Source organism: Pristis pectinata, chromosome 14, assembly GCF_009764475.1.
Source record: "Pristis pectinata isolate sPriPec2 chromosome 14, sPriPec2.1.pri, whole genome shotgun sequence".
Taxonomy (NCBI): Eukaryota; Metazoa; Chordata; class Chondrichthyes; order Rhinopristiformes; family Pristidae; genus Pristis; species Pristis pectinata.
Window position 1 is genome coordinate 18,360,286 of NC_067418.1, and position 18,427 is coordinate 18,378,712.

Consider the following 18,427-nt stretch of genomic DNA (forward strand, 5'->3'; position numbering starts at 1 on the left):
GATCTGTGACAGTTTTCACATAGAGGAGGCCGCACTGGATGCAATAAATGACACTGACAGATTTACAAGTGAAGGACTGCCTCACCTAGAAAGACTGATTAGGGTCCTGAATGGTGGTGGTGAGTAGGAAGGTGTGTCACTTGCTGGAGGATATGCAAACCCTTATCTGCTCTTGTAGTCACAGTATTTGTGAGGCTACCTGGCTAAGTGTTGGATTAAAAGCAACCTTCAATTCTCTTGTGCTTATGACTATAATGTCTTTGTATATAAAGGGTGGTAGTTAATCTCTGATGGAGATAGTACACTTGGTACAATTATGACCAAAACTGTTGCTTAGATATTCAGCAACTGTTGCTAGGTATGTCTAGCATAAATTATAAATCTGTTATTCTCTTATCCAAAATAGGAAATTTGTTGCAACTTTTAAGTTCAAGGGCGCATAATGTGCTAAAGGATGTATATTTGAAAAACCCAGGTCAATTTTGGTCTTAATTGTTGATCACCATAAATTGAGTATGGTCAGAGGTATTAAAGCAAACATTTGCCAGTTTAATCAAGGAGGAATGATTTTTTTTCTTGTGATCCTCACACCCAAGACGAAGTCGGGCTGCATAGCTAACAACAGCGCATCCCTTCCTGATGAACTTAATGCATTCTATGCACGTTTTGAACAAAAAGGAAGTGGATTGTCACCATCCACTCTGAGAGCCACCAACGCAGCTGAACCTGTGATCACAGTGGAGGACGTAAGATCAGTCTTCCTAAGAGTGAACACGAGGAAAGCACCTGGCCCAGAAGGTGTCCCGGGCCGCGTGCTCAGATCTTGTGCTTATCAACTGGCAGAAGAATTTGCGGACATATTCAACCTTTCCCTGCTTCAATCTCAGGTTTCCTCCTGTTTTAAGAAGACCACTATCATCCCGGTACCAAAGAAAAGCAAGGTAACATGCCTCAATGACTGTTGACCAGTGGCTCTGACATCCACCATCATGAAGTGCTTTGAGAGGTTGGTCATGGCACACGTCCACTCCAGCCTACCAGACAACCTGGACCCACTGCAATTCACCTATCGCCGAAACAGGTCTACAGTGGATGCCATCTCCCTGGCCCTTCACTCAGCTCTGGAGCATCTGGACAGTAAGGACACTTACGTTAGACTATTGTTTATTGACTACAGCTCTGCCTTCAATACAATAATACCAAGCAAGCTTGTCACCAAACTCCGAGACCTAGGACTCAACATCTCCCTCTGTAACTGGATCCTTGACTTTCTAACAAACAGACTGCAGTCAGTGAGGATAGGCAGCAATACCTCCGGCACGATTATTCTCAACACTGGTGCACTTCAAGGCTGCATCCTCAGCCCTCTACTCTACTCCCTATACACTCAGGACTGTGTGGCCAGATTCTGCTCTAACTCCATCTACAAGTTTGCAGATGATACTACCGTTGTAGGCCGTATCTCAAACAGTGATGAATCGGAGTACAGGAAGGAGATAGAGAGCTTAGTGGAATGGTGTCATGACAACAACCTTTCCCTCAATGTCAACAAAACTAAAGAGCTGGTCACTGACTTCAGGAAAGGGGGCGGTGTACATACACCTGTCTACATCAATGGTGCTGAGGTCGAGAGGGTTGACAGCTTCAAGTTCCTGGGAGTGAACATCACCAACAACCTGTCCTGGACAAACCATGTGGATGCCATGGCCAAGAAAGCTCACCAGCACCTCTACTTCCTCAGGAGGCTAAAGAAATTTGGTTTGTCCCCTTTGACTCTCACCAGCTTTTACCAATGCACCATAGAAAGCATCCTATCTGGATGTATCACGGCTTGGTATGGCAACTGCCCTACCCAAGACCGCAAGAAGCTGCAGAGAGTTGTGGACACAGCCCAGCGCATCACGGACACCAGTCTCCCCTCCTTGGACTCTGTCTTTACCTCTCGTTGTATTGGTGTAGCAGCCAGCATAATCAAAGACACCACCCACCTGGGACATTCTGTCTTCTCTCCTCTTCCATCGGGTAGAAGACACAGGAGCCTGAGGGCACGTACCACCAGACTTAAGGACAGCTTCTACCCCACTGTGATAAGACTATTGAACAGTTCCCTTATACAATGAGATGGACTATGACCTATGACCTCATGATCTACCTTGTTGTGACCTTGCACCTTATTGCACTGCACTTTCTCTGTAGCTGTGACATTCTACTCTGTACTGTTATTGTTTTTACCTGTACTACATCAATTCACTCTGTACTAACTTGATGTAACCGCACTGTGTAATGAATTGACCTGTAAGATCGGTTTGTAAGACAAGTTTTTCACTGTACCTCGGTACAAGTGACAATAATAAACCAATACCAATACTTTCATTGAATGATTGAAGTGTGCTATTTGATTCACAGCGACCATTTTCAGGGATAGATCCATTTATTACCAGTTAACCAGATTTTTCATTTAGTTGAATTAGTAACCAGTTTTCTCAAACTATAAATTTGACTTCTACAATGGGTTTGGAATAGAGCTGGTTTTTCAGAAGGATTGTATATTTCTTATTTGCTATAAATGATTTGTTTTGCTATTTTTAATCCACTCAGAGCCTTCAGTCTGAATTGTTGACAATTTTTGTTTTTTTTACATTTCTCAAGTATTGTCACTCTGCATGCAGTATTTTCAAAGCTAGAGGAGATATTTTAATTTATATTGTACTGTAGTTACATCATGTCCTAAGTCACCTCCACCTATGAAGTACTTTCACCATGAGGTATGTAGCATCAAATCTGTAGGAAATTATCAGTAATGCTCGAAATCAACATTCTATATATTGATCAATAGGCAGACCTAATAAAAATCTTCATCTGAAGTATTTATCTGTCGCCATACAGAGCTTGCTTCAGGCAACAGAGCCGTGACATGACTTCATCCCAATCTGCATATGCTCCTTCCAGGTGGCGACAATGACCATCAGAGATGTAACTTTGTCGGCCATGCAGTATTCTCCAGTTATCAAAGGTTAGAACATCTCCTGAAATTAAATAAAACCAAACACTACTTTTTGTACTTTTGTTAAATACCACTCCATACAGTCAGATTCTGACCCTAATCTATTCAAGTTGTGTAAATAGACATTGGGTTTTATGTCCACGGATGGCATCTTCATTGTACTTTTGCAGAAGCGCTTGACAAAAACAAAAATAAATTGAAGCAAATTTGAGAGAGTGAATAGAGCTAAAATGGATACCTCTATCTTGTCAATGCTTTAGGATTAAATAGTTTTAAACAAGGAGCTGGTGATAGGAGTACTGTATTGAAATGGGAATAAAGCTATGTTGAAAGGGCAATGGAAGGGATTGTATTAGCAGCAGTTAAGGTATAAAATAGAAATGAAATGATGGAATAGTTCCCATTAATTCGAATTATCCAAGGAATAAGCGAGTTAATATAATATCCTGCAGTTTCTCATGTTAATAAATATGAGAACACCAACAAGATGGACATAAAGAAAAATGGTTAGAAGAAACCAAGTAGAAGAGGTTAAAGCACACAACATTTTGAAATAATGAGTGGGATGTATGTTTCCTAAAACTTCCATCACACGTGTGCCGAAGACTACTTGAGAAGGGGCCTATTCCCCTAGCAGAGAGATCAGTAAATAAAGAGGAACTGATTTATGTTTGGTGGTTGAAGGATTAGGGGAAATTTGAGAAAAAGCTAGTTCAGTCAGTAACTGGTTCAAGAATTCACTGCCTGAAATAGAGGCAAAAAACACCACTGTATGTTTTTTTTTAAAAAGTATCTGGATCAGCTTTTGAACAGCCGTAACTACCAGGGCTCTGGACAAAACAGACAAGTGAGATTCTGCACTGTATATTTTATGAATCAATGAAATTTTCGATTGTATCTGGTTCTAAAATGGATTTTTTTCGTAAGGAATCCATGGAAATAGTGAGTGTGTTCCCTGTGATTTGAAGGCTTGCATTGGTTACTGCAGGATTTAAAAGGTGCATAGCTAAAGATAAAGGCATTTTGTATTTTCAGTAAAGGGCTTTTTTGATACCATCGACTTACCTGGTTCCATTTTGAAGATGACCAAGTTTTCTGGCTTGTACATAAGAAGTACATAGTCCTTGAGAGCAGAGAGGAATGGGTGCACCTGCTCTGCAGGCAAATCAAGGACAGAATCCCGTGTGGCATTGTTAAAATTAATCTGAACAACGTTCCCATTATGGTCCAAGCTACATTAAAAAAAAAGGAAAAATAAGACTGTTTTAAAACTGATGCATTAGAATCTCTTCAAATAAGATTTTTGCTTTAGCTTTGTAAAATAAAACCTTGGTTCCCAATGAAATTGTTTCAGTTATCATTTTACTAGAAGTACAGCATTGTATTATTTACTCAGGTGTACAACATCTCTGTGATCATAATGGGACAATGTGGAGATTAAACTGTATTTGCCATGACAAACTTAAGCATAAATGTTCAGTGATGACTGCATGATGATACAAGAAATTAAGACCAAATGTTTGAAAAGTGCTTAAGTTTGCTGTGGCAGCAAATAAATTTCTCAACAAATGGCTCTCAAATATTTTGCAGGACAACTGAATTCCAAATTCCATCCTTTAATACAATGGATCCCCTGCCTCTACAATGCAATTCTTCTGTCAATCTCCTTTCATCTGTTTTTTCCCATTTTAATCTCTAAGGCCACATATGCCTTAAATAGTTCTTTACAAGAACAAAGAGAGTCATTAAAAAAAAGTAATGTTTGTAGCCTTTGTTTAATTTTGTTGTTGCGTAAAATGCCTCTCACTTCTTATTGCTTCCTCATTTGGGCCAACTCATTTCCAGAATGGTTCTACAAGTTAGTATTTAATTGATGCATCACTGGCTCTCAAACAAAAATAGAAGATGCTTTGGGAGAAAATTGGACAAATAATATTTTTAGAATCACTTGAGGCTTTTTTGAAATATTCACAAATTTAGTAGCTACCTCTCTTCTTTTTCATGTTATTCAACCAGACAATATTAGTTGAACCCTGAAAAATAACTTTGAAGGATAATAATAGGAATGTTTAATTCTAATAGTCACATATTGCAGTATTGAAGTATACTCCTTAGGAAGTGAATTTATAAAATCAACAAGCAGCATAAAGTTGACTTGCATTTATTTGAATTTAGCAGATTGTTCAAGTGATCTAATCAAGGTATTTAAAATGTTTCAATAGAATAGATAAAGAGAAACTCATTTCCCCTATAAAGAGTCCAAAACACGGGAGCAATGCTTTAAAGTTGGGATGTTCAGGAGTAAACTTGGATGGTATTTTCTATCAGCTGGTGGTAGACCTCTGGGCTGAGGGGTTGGTTGCAAAGAACAGTAAGGTGAATTAAAATTTGAAACCTTAATATGGCTGACAAATTTTTGTTGGTTAATGATATAACCTTCTCCTTCATTATAAGATTGCGGCTGACTCGCTTCTACTCCAGTTCTGTGGGTTCTGAAGTAACTAATGTGGCCCATGTGGGAACTGCACAGTCTTTCGCAGATTGGATGGGAGGTGGCTAATTGGACAGGCCTGTGAGTGGGTAGTTTGTGAGGTCATGTGCTCCTCCTTCCACTCCTTCACCACTACTCGCTGTAATGGGCTTGAGGTTTACAGTACCATCCCACCTCATCCTTCTCCACTTTGAGCAGTCATAGGCCAGAGGTTTGTACAAGTCAGTGGGAAGGTAACACTCTTCAGGGAAATTCTGAGCAGCGTCTGCCTTTTGCTGAGAGGTGGGACGTGGTCTGTTTTCCAGGGTCTCATTGTGAATCTTACTGAAGGAGGGCAGTGAGGAAAAGCTGGTAGCAGACCTTGGTCTTGAAGATATTAAGCACAAGTTTCTTCCTCTTGTTTGCTTCGGTGAATGATTTGATGATGTGTTGGAGTTCTACTTCTGAGCATGCACAAATGTAAGTGTTGTTTGCATAATTGATGACTGGGATTTCAGTGACTGTTTTAGGAGTGTAGTTGTTGAATGTTGAACAGTGTCCCATTAGTTCTGTAGATTAGCTTCAGTCCCTGTGGAAAGTTTGTTGGAGGTAAGATGCAAAAATGCAGCAAGGAAGATTTGTAAAGTGTTGGGACAAAGACGTAGCCTCGTTTCACACCAGTCTTCCTGAGATTGGTTCTGTTGTGGACCTGTTGGCTAGTATTATAGCTTGCATTAGTCACCGAGTTCAAATTTTCTGTGGGCAGCCTAATTTGAGATGTTCTACTGTAACTCCTGATTGATGGAGTCAACAGTTTTAGTAAGGTCAAAGTATAGTGGCTTGTGCAGCTTTTTTTTGTAGTCATTGTACTGTGAAGATTGTATTCACTGTGTCTTATTATGGATGGAATGCACACTGATTCAGGGAGCAGCTCTTTGACTATTAGGAGGTGGGTGGTTGAGGAGGACCCTGACAGTGAGTCCCTGTGGCAGAAGGTAGGGAGCCTGCTTTGCAATTACCACAGTCAGACTTGCTCCCTTTTTTGAAAATGATCATGGTTACAGTATCAACCAGGCCTGGGGTGAAATGAGCAGTGAGCCATTTTGTGGCAATGCTATGCAATTAACCTAATTTATCCTAACATTCCCTTCAATAATTGGTAATGAGATTGGTGACATCTGTAGTAATACAGTACATCAGTAGATGGCAGCAACATTGAATTCTTGAAACCCCACAATTGTTGACTGGATATTGCTATTAAACAACTATGGGGAAGTTGGATAATACTGATTTCTTTTCTTCATAGTCTAAGTGGGGAATGTGCAATAAATAACCTGCAGCCCTTGACAAGCCTAGTAGATGTTTCCCCATAGGCTGGCACAGAACCTCTAACATGGCAGTTAGGGCTACTACTCTAACAGTGGGGAGTCTAATCCTGCTGTGCTTTATTTTAGCTGGATAAACTCCAGCAGCACCTAGACATTTTTGGTGGAACTTCTTTGTTAACCTGTACATAAACCTTGCTGGATTACATAAACACCAAGCTGTAAACAAAAATAATGCTAGAAGCATTCAGCAATCAGGTAGATTTTGTGGAGAGAGAAACAGAAATGAGCATTTCAGGTTGATAACATTGCAGGTTGAGGACCTACCTATTATAGGTTAACTCTGCTTTTCTCTCTGCAGGTGCTGTCAGACTTGTTCTTCCAGCAATTTTTTATGTTTATCAGTTGTAGACCTATTTTCCTTACTACTACAAATGTCCCAATTGAGTAGAATCAGATTTATTATCACTGACATGTTTTATGGCAGCAGTACAGTGTAAGATATAAAAATTACCATAAGTTACAAAAATAGTGCAAAAGAGGAATAATGAGGTAGTGGTCATGGACCGTTCAGAAATCTGATGGTGGAGGGGAAGAAGCTATTCCTGAATCATTGAGTGTGGGTCGTCAGGCTCCTGTAACATTTTCATTGAGAGTAGTTGGGGTCTTGAATTCACAGTCTGAAAGTGGGTGGATGATGGTAGAATCCCTCATCACGTTTAGATTATACATAAGGAAGAGTAGGCATTTTGGCCCCTTGTACCTGCACTCCCATTCAATAAGATCATGGTTGTTCTTTTAATGCAATGCCCCTTTCCTGTACGAAGGCTATATCCCTTAATTCACTTAATATCTAAAATCTATCAATGTCTTGAATTGACTCTATGACTTAGCTTCCAAATCTCACTTGGGTAGAGAATTCTTGAATGGTTAATCCCCTATTTTGAGACTGTGACCCTTGGTTAGATTCATAGGGAAATACAGCATGGCCCTTCAGCTCACCAGGTACCTACTTATTGCTAATCCTTTTTTAATCTCCTCATCTTCCCATCAAATCCCTTCCGATTCTACCACTCACCAACATGCGGGGAAGAATCAACCCATCTGTCTGCCTTTCAGAGGAAACCGTAGCACTTTGAGGAGAAACAGGATTGAGCCTGGGTCCCTGGAATGGAGAGGTAGCAACTCTGCTATCTGTGATACTGTGCCATTTTCTTTGGATTTCTGGCATCTGCCCAGTATTTTGGTTTGTAAAATTACCTGTAAGTGCTATGGCTTTTTGTGTAGCATATCGGTAAACAAATTCTGTAAGTACAGATTTTGTCAGTATCTTGACTTACAATCTCTTTAAGATGACAATGATTTCTTTGTGGTCCAGTTTGTTGAATATAAAACACAGATCATAATCCACATTTTAAATACAGGCTTTTTCTTGTTTGATAGCAATTTAAATATAAACTACATAGCTAATAAACATTATAAATTGTGCCTTATGAAATTAAGATATCAGTATTTGGTTACATGGAAGTAAAATTAGAATACATCCCATAAGTGTGAGACTTAGAAGTAATTCGGATCGTCCCCACAGGAACGTCAAGCACCACTGGCAAGTTGATTCTAATAAGTATGAGTTGTTTGAATTTTGATTATATTGGGGAAAATCAAATAATGCTACACCCAAAGGTCATTAACATATTCAGCTATTCTGCAGAGGAAACCACAATTTGATTTGATAATCTTGTATGGGCAAGTTACTACATTTTTGCCATTCAATGGCTGTTGAAATAACTTAAAGCAACATTTCAAAATTTGATCATTTGGGGTTAAAGCACATAATGGAGATGTTTACACTGATAAATCTTTACATTTGTTTAACTATTATATATACGATACTTAAATGTGTACTGTATTAATGACTGCATCTTACTATAAAAGTATACAAGATTGTGGCTTTTCCATTTTAATGAATGCTGTTTAAAGAAGTGAGTAAATCTTGGGTTTGGAGCTTTCAGGGACTGGTTACATTGTTCCAAGTATTCCATTTGTTTGCAATAGAAGAGTTTTTTTTTATGATTGTTTGTCTCCAACCTTTTTTATGGTAGAAATTATAAGGCAATTAGTTTTGAAGTGTTCTGCCACAAGGTAACTTTTCGAATTTGTGTCGGCAGATGGAAAGCTCAATTGCTCTCAACACGTAGCTTCCCAGAACTTTTCACCAAATCCTAAATTCTCCATCCCAGTCCAACTTTGTCTCTGCCTCCTGTATAGTTGTGAAGGTGAGTACAAGATCGAGGAACAGCATCTCGCATGTTGAGAAGGTACTTCCCATTATCTAAATGATTTTGAACATCAATTTGTTTCCACAGTTCACGTTATTTTTCCTTGGGTACCAGGTGCTGGTGGTAGTTCTGCTGTGCTATTTGCACCCCCCACTGGCACCATCTGTGGTTCCTTTTTTATCCTGCTTTTGCCATTTCTACTCTTCCTCACCACAGCCCTTTCCTTACCTTTGTATTAACTTTTAAATTGTTAAATCACCCAATTTGCTCTAGTCTGATAGAAGGATATTGCCCTGAAACATTAACTCTTGCTTTTTGTCCAACAACTATTGTATTTTAAACTGTGTTATTAGTGCCATGCTGAGCTACATGTTCTTGTGTATCTGTTCCTTTCCCTGCTATCCAGGGTAGGATTTCATTTTCATGCTGTGAAGACTCCAAACTGAACAGGACAAACTAAAAGATATTCTTATAACTTTTTATAAAAAAAACCTGATCAATTCAACAAATCTCTCAAGATGCCTGTGTTTGTATTTGATGGATTGGCCCCTCTGGTGCAAAGTCCAATAATTATATCAACACCTTTTTTATGGAGTGTGTGACACTTTTAATTGCCTGAGACAAAAATACTTAACATTTTGTCTCTGTTAATGGGAATGCAAATGAAACTAACCTCTATGGCCACTCAAGTTTGAATTTGGGAATAGTTGAAACAAACACTCTCCTTTTCAAAGCAATTTCTTCATTGCTGACTTTGCAAGCCCAGCCTTTGTAATAGGTTTCTTGGTTTGGGCATACCTTGCCTGAACACAGAGTGAATTCCCTAACTTAATGAAAGAAGGGCTAACTAAAATGGAATACACTAACACAACCCATCCAGTCAAAGGTCAGGCCATTGTCTCCATATAATTTCGTTGAGAGATCTTCCCACCACAGCATCCAACCTTGCCATGCCTCAGTCCCGCACAGCCTGCTTCTACAAGCGGGACTATATGGGCAGACACATTGTTCCAGCCTTCTCCTTATTTCTTCCTACCTGGACTCCATCCTTTCTCTCCTGGTCAAATCCCTTCCTACTTATATCGGTGACAACTTGGAGGCCTTCTGCCACTTCAACACTTTCCTGGTCCCACCTGGTTCATTTTCATAGACGTGCAATCCTTCTACATCTTCATGGCACATTGGGAGAGTTTGAGGGCAAACTGCTTCTTCCTTAATAAACCTAACTAGTATCCACCAACACACTTCTTTGCTTGGCTGAACTTGTCCTATCATTGAACAACTTCTTCAACTCCACTCACTCCTTTCAGATCAAAGATGTGGCTTTGGTACTCGTATGGGGCCTAATCTACATCTTCAGCCTTCTGGACTCTACGTCAAATTCTCTGACTTTGGGTAATTCATTCTTTCTTTCTGCCCATCATCCATCTGTAATTTTGGTTCAGTTTTTCTTTCTGCCTGGTCTAAACAGAGAGAAAGAAGCATAGTTTGCTTCTAACTAGCATTTTTACTCATTTGGTTACCCTTCCATGTAACTGAAAATTAATTTGTCTTCTCTCTTTCCCTGTTCTAACAAAAGGTCTTGGACCTGAAACATTAACGCTTGTTTCTTCCACAGATGCTGCTTGACTTGTTGACTGTTTCCAGCATTTTCTGCTTTTATTTCAGATTTTCCACATCTGCAGTCTTTTGATTTTGAGTGTTGAATGCCAAAATTGATCCCAAACTAGCTCTGACCATTGGGGCACCTTAGCTGCAGCAACACATTCTTTTCTATAGATGATTCTCTGGCAGAATTATCTCTGCCCATCTTCTCTGTGAAATCCCAGTAAAAATCCATAAACTTTCCATGATACTGACCTGAACTTGGCTAGGTTCACTACATGGCTGTTGGGTGAAGCACCATCTCTTGGAATTGAAGTAGCAAAGTGGCCTCTGCTTGTAAAGGTGCTTAGAATTTCAGGTAAAGGGGTAGAATAAACTACAAGAGATGTCTTAGTTTGCTTGTGATCAAAAAATAGCCACTTCCTTAAAAAAAAGGAGCAGCTTATCTATCTGGCCTCTTCTCCCCCACGAGTGCCTCCTGTCAGGTGAGTCTGATGTGTAAGTAGGCCGTCACCAACAACTGCTTCACTTGCAAGTCACTAACAACTTGCCTCTTTTTCTACCAGGCAAAGTTAAAATCATGGGATTTGTCTCAGTCTGTATACAGGCAGATTCTTGTGGTGTAACCTTCACTACTGATGAACTTTGGTCTTGACACTTCTTCCCTACTTCAAGAGGAATGTTTTATTACCACAAGGCATCTAAACTGGGAGATGAGCCAATAAGGAAACCTTCAAAGTAATAACAGGACTTGGCAGATCTGAGGAGCCAACCGTTCTAGGACGTGATTTATCAACCCATTACTTTACTCATGCTCTTGGGCGAGGAAAGAAACTGGCTTGGATTTCCTTCTGGGTTATTTCATCTGATGAAGGTAATAGGTTATCGAGTGCTATTCTTATATTCTGACCACTCATGTTCCCTTAAAGTCAGCACCATTTAGCACACGCTTTTAAATATACAATCCTGCTACTTAGTGGGTATAGCAATCAATTTGTCTTTGAACTTGTCATCTAACAGCTTTATAAAGGGTCATGGTGCTTTCTGGTCAGAGAAATAATAGTGAAGCTGCCTTTTTCAAAGATCACTTACAGGGCTGGGAAATTCTTCTGCATTGACTCTGCTTTTTTATGAGCCACTGAGGCTCCAGCTTACTTATAGCCATCAGTTTTACCCAGTATATTTCTTTAGTGATCTCATCTGTAAGAGGAGGATCCCATTGGGGAATTGGACCAAACATTTTGGGCACTGGAAACCCAAAGCAAAAACACAAAATTCCAGAAGCATTCAGCAGGTCAAGCAGCATCATTGGGGAGAGACATATAATTGATGTCTTGGGTAAAGGACTCTTCGGCAGAACTGGAAGAGTGAGGAAACACATGTATTAAATTGCTGAGAATAGAGGAAATGTCAGTGACAGGGTGTAGAGCAAAGCTGTCAGTAAAATGGAGCTGGACATATGGAAAGTTACCTGAAATGATTGAACTCCATACTATGGCCTGAAGCCTACAAGAGACCAAGGCACAACATGAGGTGCTGTTGCTCAAGTCTATGTTGGGCATTCTTGTCTAATGTAGGAGCCCAAAGACACAGGTTGGAGTGAGAGTGTGATGGAGAATTGAAACAATAGGCAACTAGAAGCTCTGGGTTGACCTTGAAGAAATCTCCATTTAGTCCACAAGGTAGAGGAGACCATGTTGTGAGCACTGAATGCCACAGACTAGAAGGGAAGAAGTGCATGTCAATTGCTGCTTCTTTCAGCATTCAGGACAAAATTGTTGCTTCTCTACCTTCTGCTCCACATTTTCAACTCCACAAACCTTTTTATGTAGTCTCGTAGGATTGAGGATGATGCCTCCAGTCCTGGTTTGTTGGTTCTGAGGTGGATAATGAGGGTAAGTCTGAGTTTTCAAGTTATGATTATGGGTCCTGACACTCCAGTCAAAAGCCACAGTGTGGGTAGAAATTGGCTGTGTGTTTTTTTTTGTATTATAGGGTAGCTGTTACCCACCAACTATAATGTGGGTTTCACAAACGAAGGTTGTGATGCAAAGACATGAGGGATGAAGATGATTGGAGACCAGATTCTTCTGCATGGGAATTAGTGTTAGTGGCCACATATTTAGGTGATTCCCTTTTGTGTATACTTGCTCGTGCACAAGGGCTCTCACTCCCTTCCTGCCTTTTGCTCCTGGAATTCCTCTGCGTGGCACCACCCAGCCCTGACACGTTTCTTAGTCCCTGGCAGCACCTGCACACCTGACGAGGCCAATTGCTGAGACCAGCCATGTGTCCTACCACATTGGCCACTGACTCCAGGCACACATCCAAGCCCACTGGTCTGCATCGACCACTTCCTCTCTCAAAATATTTTCTCAATGCAATATGTCCCCTTTCACCTTCCCTTCCCACCATCCATGGACCTGACAGTTCTTGTTGGTAAAGAAATGCTTTGCTCAGTTTAGTGCATAGCATTCAGTAAATAGGCTTTAAATTAAATGAGAAGTGTGGGGCGGGGTGGGTGGTTGCAGGAAATCTTCCACTTAGTAAAGTGCCAGGTCATAATCATACAGCCACCAGCATAAGGAAGTTATGTTATTTTGGCAGTGAACTGGCTAAGGGGTGAAAGCCAAGTGATTTTTCTAGGACTTAAACATTCGCTTTCAAAGAAACACTGGCTTACTAGAAATACAGATGAAATTATGTCATCCACTTGCTTTTGTACTTACTCAATAATTTTGTGCTTAGACTGAAGAGAGAAATCACAGTAATCCACTCCAATGTCTGTAAAGTCAACCAAAACTGAGGTAAGGATTTGGAAAGCCTCAGGGTTCAGCCGTCTAAGTTGATTGGCAACATGGAATCCATCTACTATCTTTGTCTCACCTCCGACATCTGTCTGTTTTAAGCAGTGAAGGAACTGAACCTAGGCCAAAACACAAGGGAATGATAACCATCACAGAATATTTAAAGCACGTCTTATTAATACTAATCCTTATGCTGGTTGTTGCAGTTTTTGTCACACACTTTCACAAGTTCACCCTAGTCTACAGACAAATTACTTCCAAAATGTACTGTTAAGATTGTTTATTGTTCTAGTAATTAATATTTAAATGTCTACAAAACAACAGACTGTCACATACCTAAAAAAAACTGATGTCATTGCTAGGGACACAAGAGACTGCAGATGCTGGAATCTGGAGCAACAGTGGGTCAAGCAGCATCTGGGTGGGGGAGAGCGTGGAAGGAATCGTTGATGTTTTGGTCGATAGCCAGTATAAAGAGAGGGAGAGGTGAGATAGGTGATTGGTGGACTGAGAAGGGGTGAAGGATGAGGAGCAGGTTGAGGTAGGGAGGGGTAGAATTGGAGATGGAGGGGAGAGTCAAGGTGGAGACAGCTGCTGGAGGGTGATAAGCAGGAACATAGAAGGCTACCAATCCAACATATTACCACATGATGCAAAAATACATCCTAATGTCATTACCCAATCTCATGAAGTGCATATTTCTGAATAGAATAGAAAATATCATTGATTTCTTCCACCCTCCCATCTCCAAGAATAACAAATTGACTTTCTGAAAAAGCACAAAACTCTATAAAACCCGTATCTGCCATAGTGTCTTTATTGACCTTACAAACATCCATGGTTTCAAAACCTCAAATACAAATTGTCCTGTATGGAACCTGATTGCTTTTTCATATGAACTAGCTTACCAATAGGACTTTCAAAATTATGAGAGTCAAGGAGAAGAAATAAAAACATAATGCAGTCATTGATGAATGGAACCCAGCAAGGTTTACAAACACCAGTGTTTTGTAATGTATATTCTATATTCATCACATTTTCAACATATTAGCATATATGTACTATTTACATGCTATATAGCCCAAAGGATAACTATGACAGAATTGCAATTGAGATTTATTACTGACAGACTGTCTCCAGCAGTACCAACTACAGTAAATCTTGATCATTGCACTTACATCCATAAAATTAACAGGCCAAAAAGAACAGCATGGATTTAAGGGAGCATCATTTCCTTTCCTAAGAACAAGCACCAGTCTACTAGGAATTATAATAGACTGCTTCCTCACAAATGCACATCACATTCAGAAAATCATTAATGCAATCTCTACATGTAGATTTGCCTTAAGGTACCTCACCAGCATGAGTGGTTCTGAATTCAATGTGCTAGAACAATCACTGTTGCCACTGGATGCACCAGCATAACATTGTGTTCCATCTGGGCCAGATATTGTCAAACTAATCAATGTGGCTTGTACTTAACAGTACATTGACACTCATAACAAATTGTATAGCTTGCACATGTCCAGGTGTACTTAGGCATTAAACCAAGGAACAAGAAAGAGTTTAATACTGCTACTGGCAACAAAATCAAGAAGTGATAAAAACTGATAAGAGAGGTCCTAAGGCATTTAAAAGTCATAAGAGGAATACTCAGATCTACAAAGTTCACTAAAATCATGGTATTCACAATTAATAATTACCAGAACACGAGGCGTACTATTTAAAAACAAACTTCGCATCATCTTCCCCTATATGAGGGCATTTACATGTGTCAATGGATGTACCATCTGCAAATGCAGAAGCATAACTATTCAAAAATCAAAGCTGAATAAAGTATCAAGTACAGGTAAGAAATCTCTCCAGAGGCTTTTCCTGTCTCCATGTTCAGTCAAAATTTTGGAGCATCAACAGGTAATCAAAGTTTACATAACAATACTCAGATCAAGGTCTTGCATATCCATTCATGAGATTCTTAGTTGCAGAATGGGCTCAGGATTTGGAACTATTTGCTATAGGAAATGACTGAGTAGTTCCATAATCTCTAGTTGGTCAAGTTAGTTTTCAGATTATTTAATTTGCTCAGAATCAGATTTATTATCACTGATATTTCACTTTTGTGAAATTTGTTGTTTTGCAGTAGTACAGTGCAGTAATTTCAAAGATGTGGAATTACTATAAATCACAAAATAAATAGTGTAAATAAAAAGGAATAATGAAGTAATGTTCATGGACCGTTAGAAATCTGATGGCAGACGGGAAGAAGCTGTTCCTAAATTGTGGAGTATGGGTCTTCAGGCTCCTGTACCTCCTCCCCAGTGGTAATAATAGGAAGAGGGCATGTCCTGGAATGATGAGGGTCCTTAGTGATGGATGCTGCCCTCTTGAGGCACCGCCTCTTGAAGATGTCCTCGATGGTGGGGAGGGTTGTGCCTGTGATAGAGCTGGCTGAATCTACAACCCTCTGCAGCACCTTGCAGAAGGTTGCAGACTCAGCCAGCTCCTGTGCATTGGAGCCTCCAGACCATGATACAACCAGTCACAATGTTCTCCATCATACACCTATAGAAATTTGCAAGAGTCTTTGGTGACGTATCAAATCTCTTCAAACTCCTAACGAAGTAGAGCCACTGGTGTGCCTTCTTTGTGATTGCATCAATGTGCTGGGCCCATGATAGATCCTCCGAGATGTTGACACCAAGGAACTTGAGGCTGCTCACCAATTCCACTGCTGACTCCTCAATGACTGGTGTGTGTTCTCCCGACTTCCTCTTCCTGAAGCCAACAATTAATTCCTTGGTTTTACTGATGTTGAGTGCAAGGTTGTTGTTGTGACACCACTCAGTCAGCTGATCTCAGTCCTATACACCTCCTCGTCGCCATCTGAGATTCTACCAACAGTAGTGTCATCAGCAAATTTATAGATGGCGTTTGAGCTGTGCCTAGCCACACAGTCATGAGTGTGGAGAGAGTAGAACAGTGGGCTTAGCACGCATCCTTGAGGTGTACCTGTGTTGATTGTCAGCGACAGGAGATGTTGTTACCAATCGGCACTAACTGTGGTCTCCCAATAAGGAAGTCGAGGATCCAGTTACAGAGGCCCAGGTTTTGAAGCTTGGTGATTGGTACTGAGGGGATGATGGTGTTGAATGCTGAGCTGTAATCGATAAACAGCAGCCTGACGTTGTTTTGCTGTTTTCTAGATGCTCCAAAGCAGAGCGGAGAGCCAGTGAGATTGCATCCGCTGTAGACCTGTTGTGGCGGTAGGCAATTTGCAGCGGGTCCAGGTCCTTGCTCAGGCAGGAGTTAATCCTAGCCACGACCAACCTCTCAAAGCACTTCATCACAGCAGATGTGAGTGCTACCGGGTGATAGTCATTGAGGCAGCTCACCCTGCTCTTCTTGGGCACCAGTATGATTGGTGCTCTTTTGAAGCAGGTGGGAACCTCAGACCACAGCAGTGAGAGTTTGAAGATGTCCTTGAACACTCCAGCCAGTTGGTTGGCACAGGTTTTCAGTACCCGGTCAGGTACACTGTTGGGGCCTGATGCCTTGCGAGGGGTCACCCTCTTGAAGGATGTTCTGACATCTGCCTCCAAGACAAGAGATCACAGGGCTGCTGGAAGCTGTGGGGATTCGCACAGGCATGAAGAGATTTGAGAACATTTTTCTTAAAATGTAATCACAAAATCATTATCCTATAGAGTTCCACATTTTACAAATGTCAATGGATTTTATCACTATTGTAATCATGAATCATAATGGTTTTAATAAATCCTAAGAAAAGCAAAAATTTTGGTTACTGGTAATGTGCTTTGATAATTGTAGGTGGAAAATTACTATCTGTCAATTATGCAAAATGGTGGGCATTTAGTTGTTGGCACAGAAACATATCTTGAACACAGGGAAATTGGAACGTCAAGTGAAATTTGAGTCTTTTACATGTTCAAGGTGTATTATCAAGCATTCCTCTAAGGCAGTGTTCCATGTAATATTTGTCCAGCACGTGGAATAAAACCACCTTCTTTATCTCTTACAAATCAACAATTTTTAACATTTGACACTGATTCAGTTACTTAATTTTATGAATTTCTTCCAGCTGAAGGAAAATTGATGTTTTTAGTCCTCTACAATGATTTCAAGCCTGTAAAATATTTATGATTTATCAATTGTTCAAAGTACTTTAAACTGGTGTGTGAACATTGGCTTCCTTGGCATAGTTTTTTCAACTATCCTTCTTTGGTGGCAGTGAGCTAAGTAAATAAACTAGTTATGTTTCAATACAAAGCTTATGTATTAAAGACAACTTTTTGTTATAACAGACTGATGATTTTTCTATTGTTCATATTTCTCTTATGGTCTTAGCAAGTTTAAAATATAACTCCACAGCAGGTGGTCTTTGATGGTTCCCACTTATGTCTAAGTCATACAGTGTGGAAATAGGCCATTCAGCCCATCATGTCCATGCCGACCAGTGGGGACCCATAGTACAGCACAGCAACAGGCCCTTTGTTCCACGATGTTGTGCTGAACTAATTATAATAGTAATTAAATGCCTAACTAAACTAACCTCTTCTGCATACACAATGTCCATATCCCTCCATTCTCAGCACATGAATGTGCCTAAGAGCCTCTTAAAACCGCCATCGTATCTGCCTCCACGACCACCCCTGGCAGTGCATTCCAGGCATCCACCACTCTGTGTAAAAAAAAACTTGCCCTGCACATCTCTTTCAAACTTACCCCTTCTCACCTTAAAAAGCATGCCCCCTAGTATTAGACATTTCGACCCTGGGAAAAAGCTACTGACTGTGTAGCTATGCCTTCACAATCTTATAAACTTCTATCAGGTCTCCCCTCAGCCTCTACCACTCCAGAGAAAACAACTCAAGTATGTCTAACCTCTCCTCATAGCACATGTTCTCTAATCCAGGCAG

The 18,427-nt window shown here is 40.3% G+C and overlaps 1 protein-coding gene across 1 annotated transcript in view; it reads right to left on the reverse strand.

Moving 5' to 3' along the window:
- Window positions 1-2,394: 2,394 nt before the first annotated feature.
- Window positions 2,395-18,427, reverse strand: part of bbox1 (butyrobetaine (gamma), 2-oxoglutarate dioxygenase (gamma-butyrobetaine hydroxylase) 1) — a 133,373-nt gene continuing 117,340 nt past the window's right edge. The window contains exons 6-8 of the mRNA XM_052029352.1: window positions 13,413-13,609; window positions 4,070-4,236; window positions 2,395-3,026 (exon numbers count right to left, since the gene is read on the reverse strand). Of these exons, the coding sequence (XP_051885312.1) occupies window positions 2,869-3,026; window positions 4,070-4,236; window positions 13,413-13,609 (522 nt within the window). The 3' untranslated portion in view covers window positions 2,395-2,868. The remainder of the gene's footprint in view (window positions 3,027-4,069; window positions 4,237-13,412; window positions 13,610-18,427) is intronic.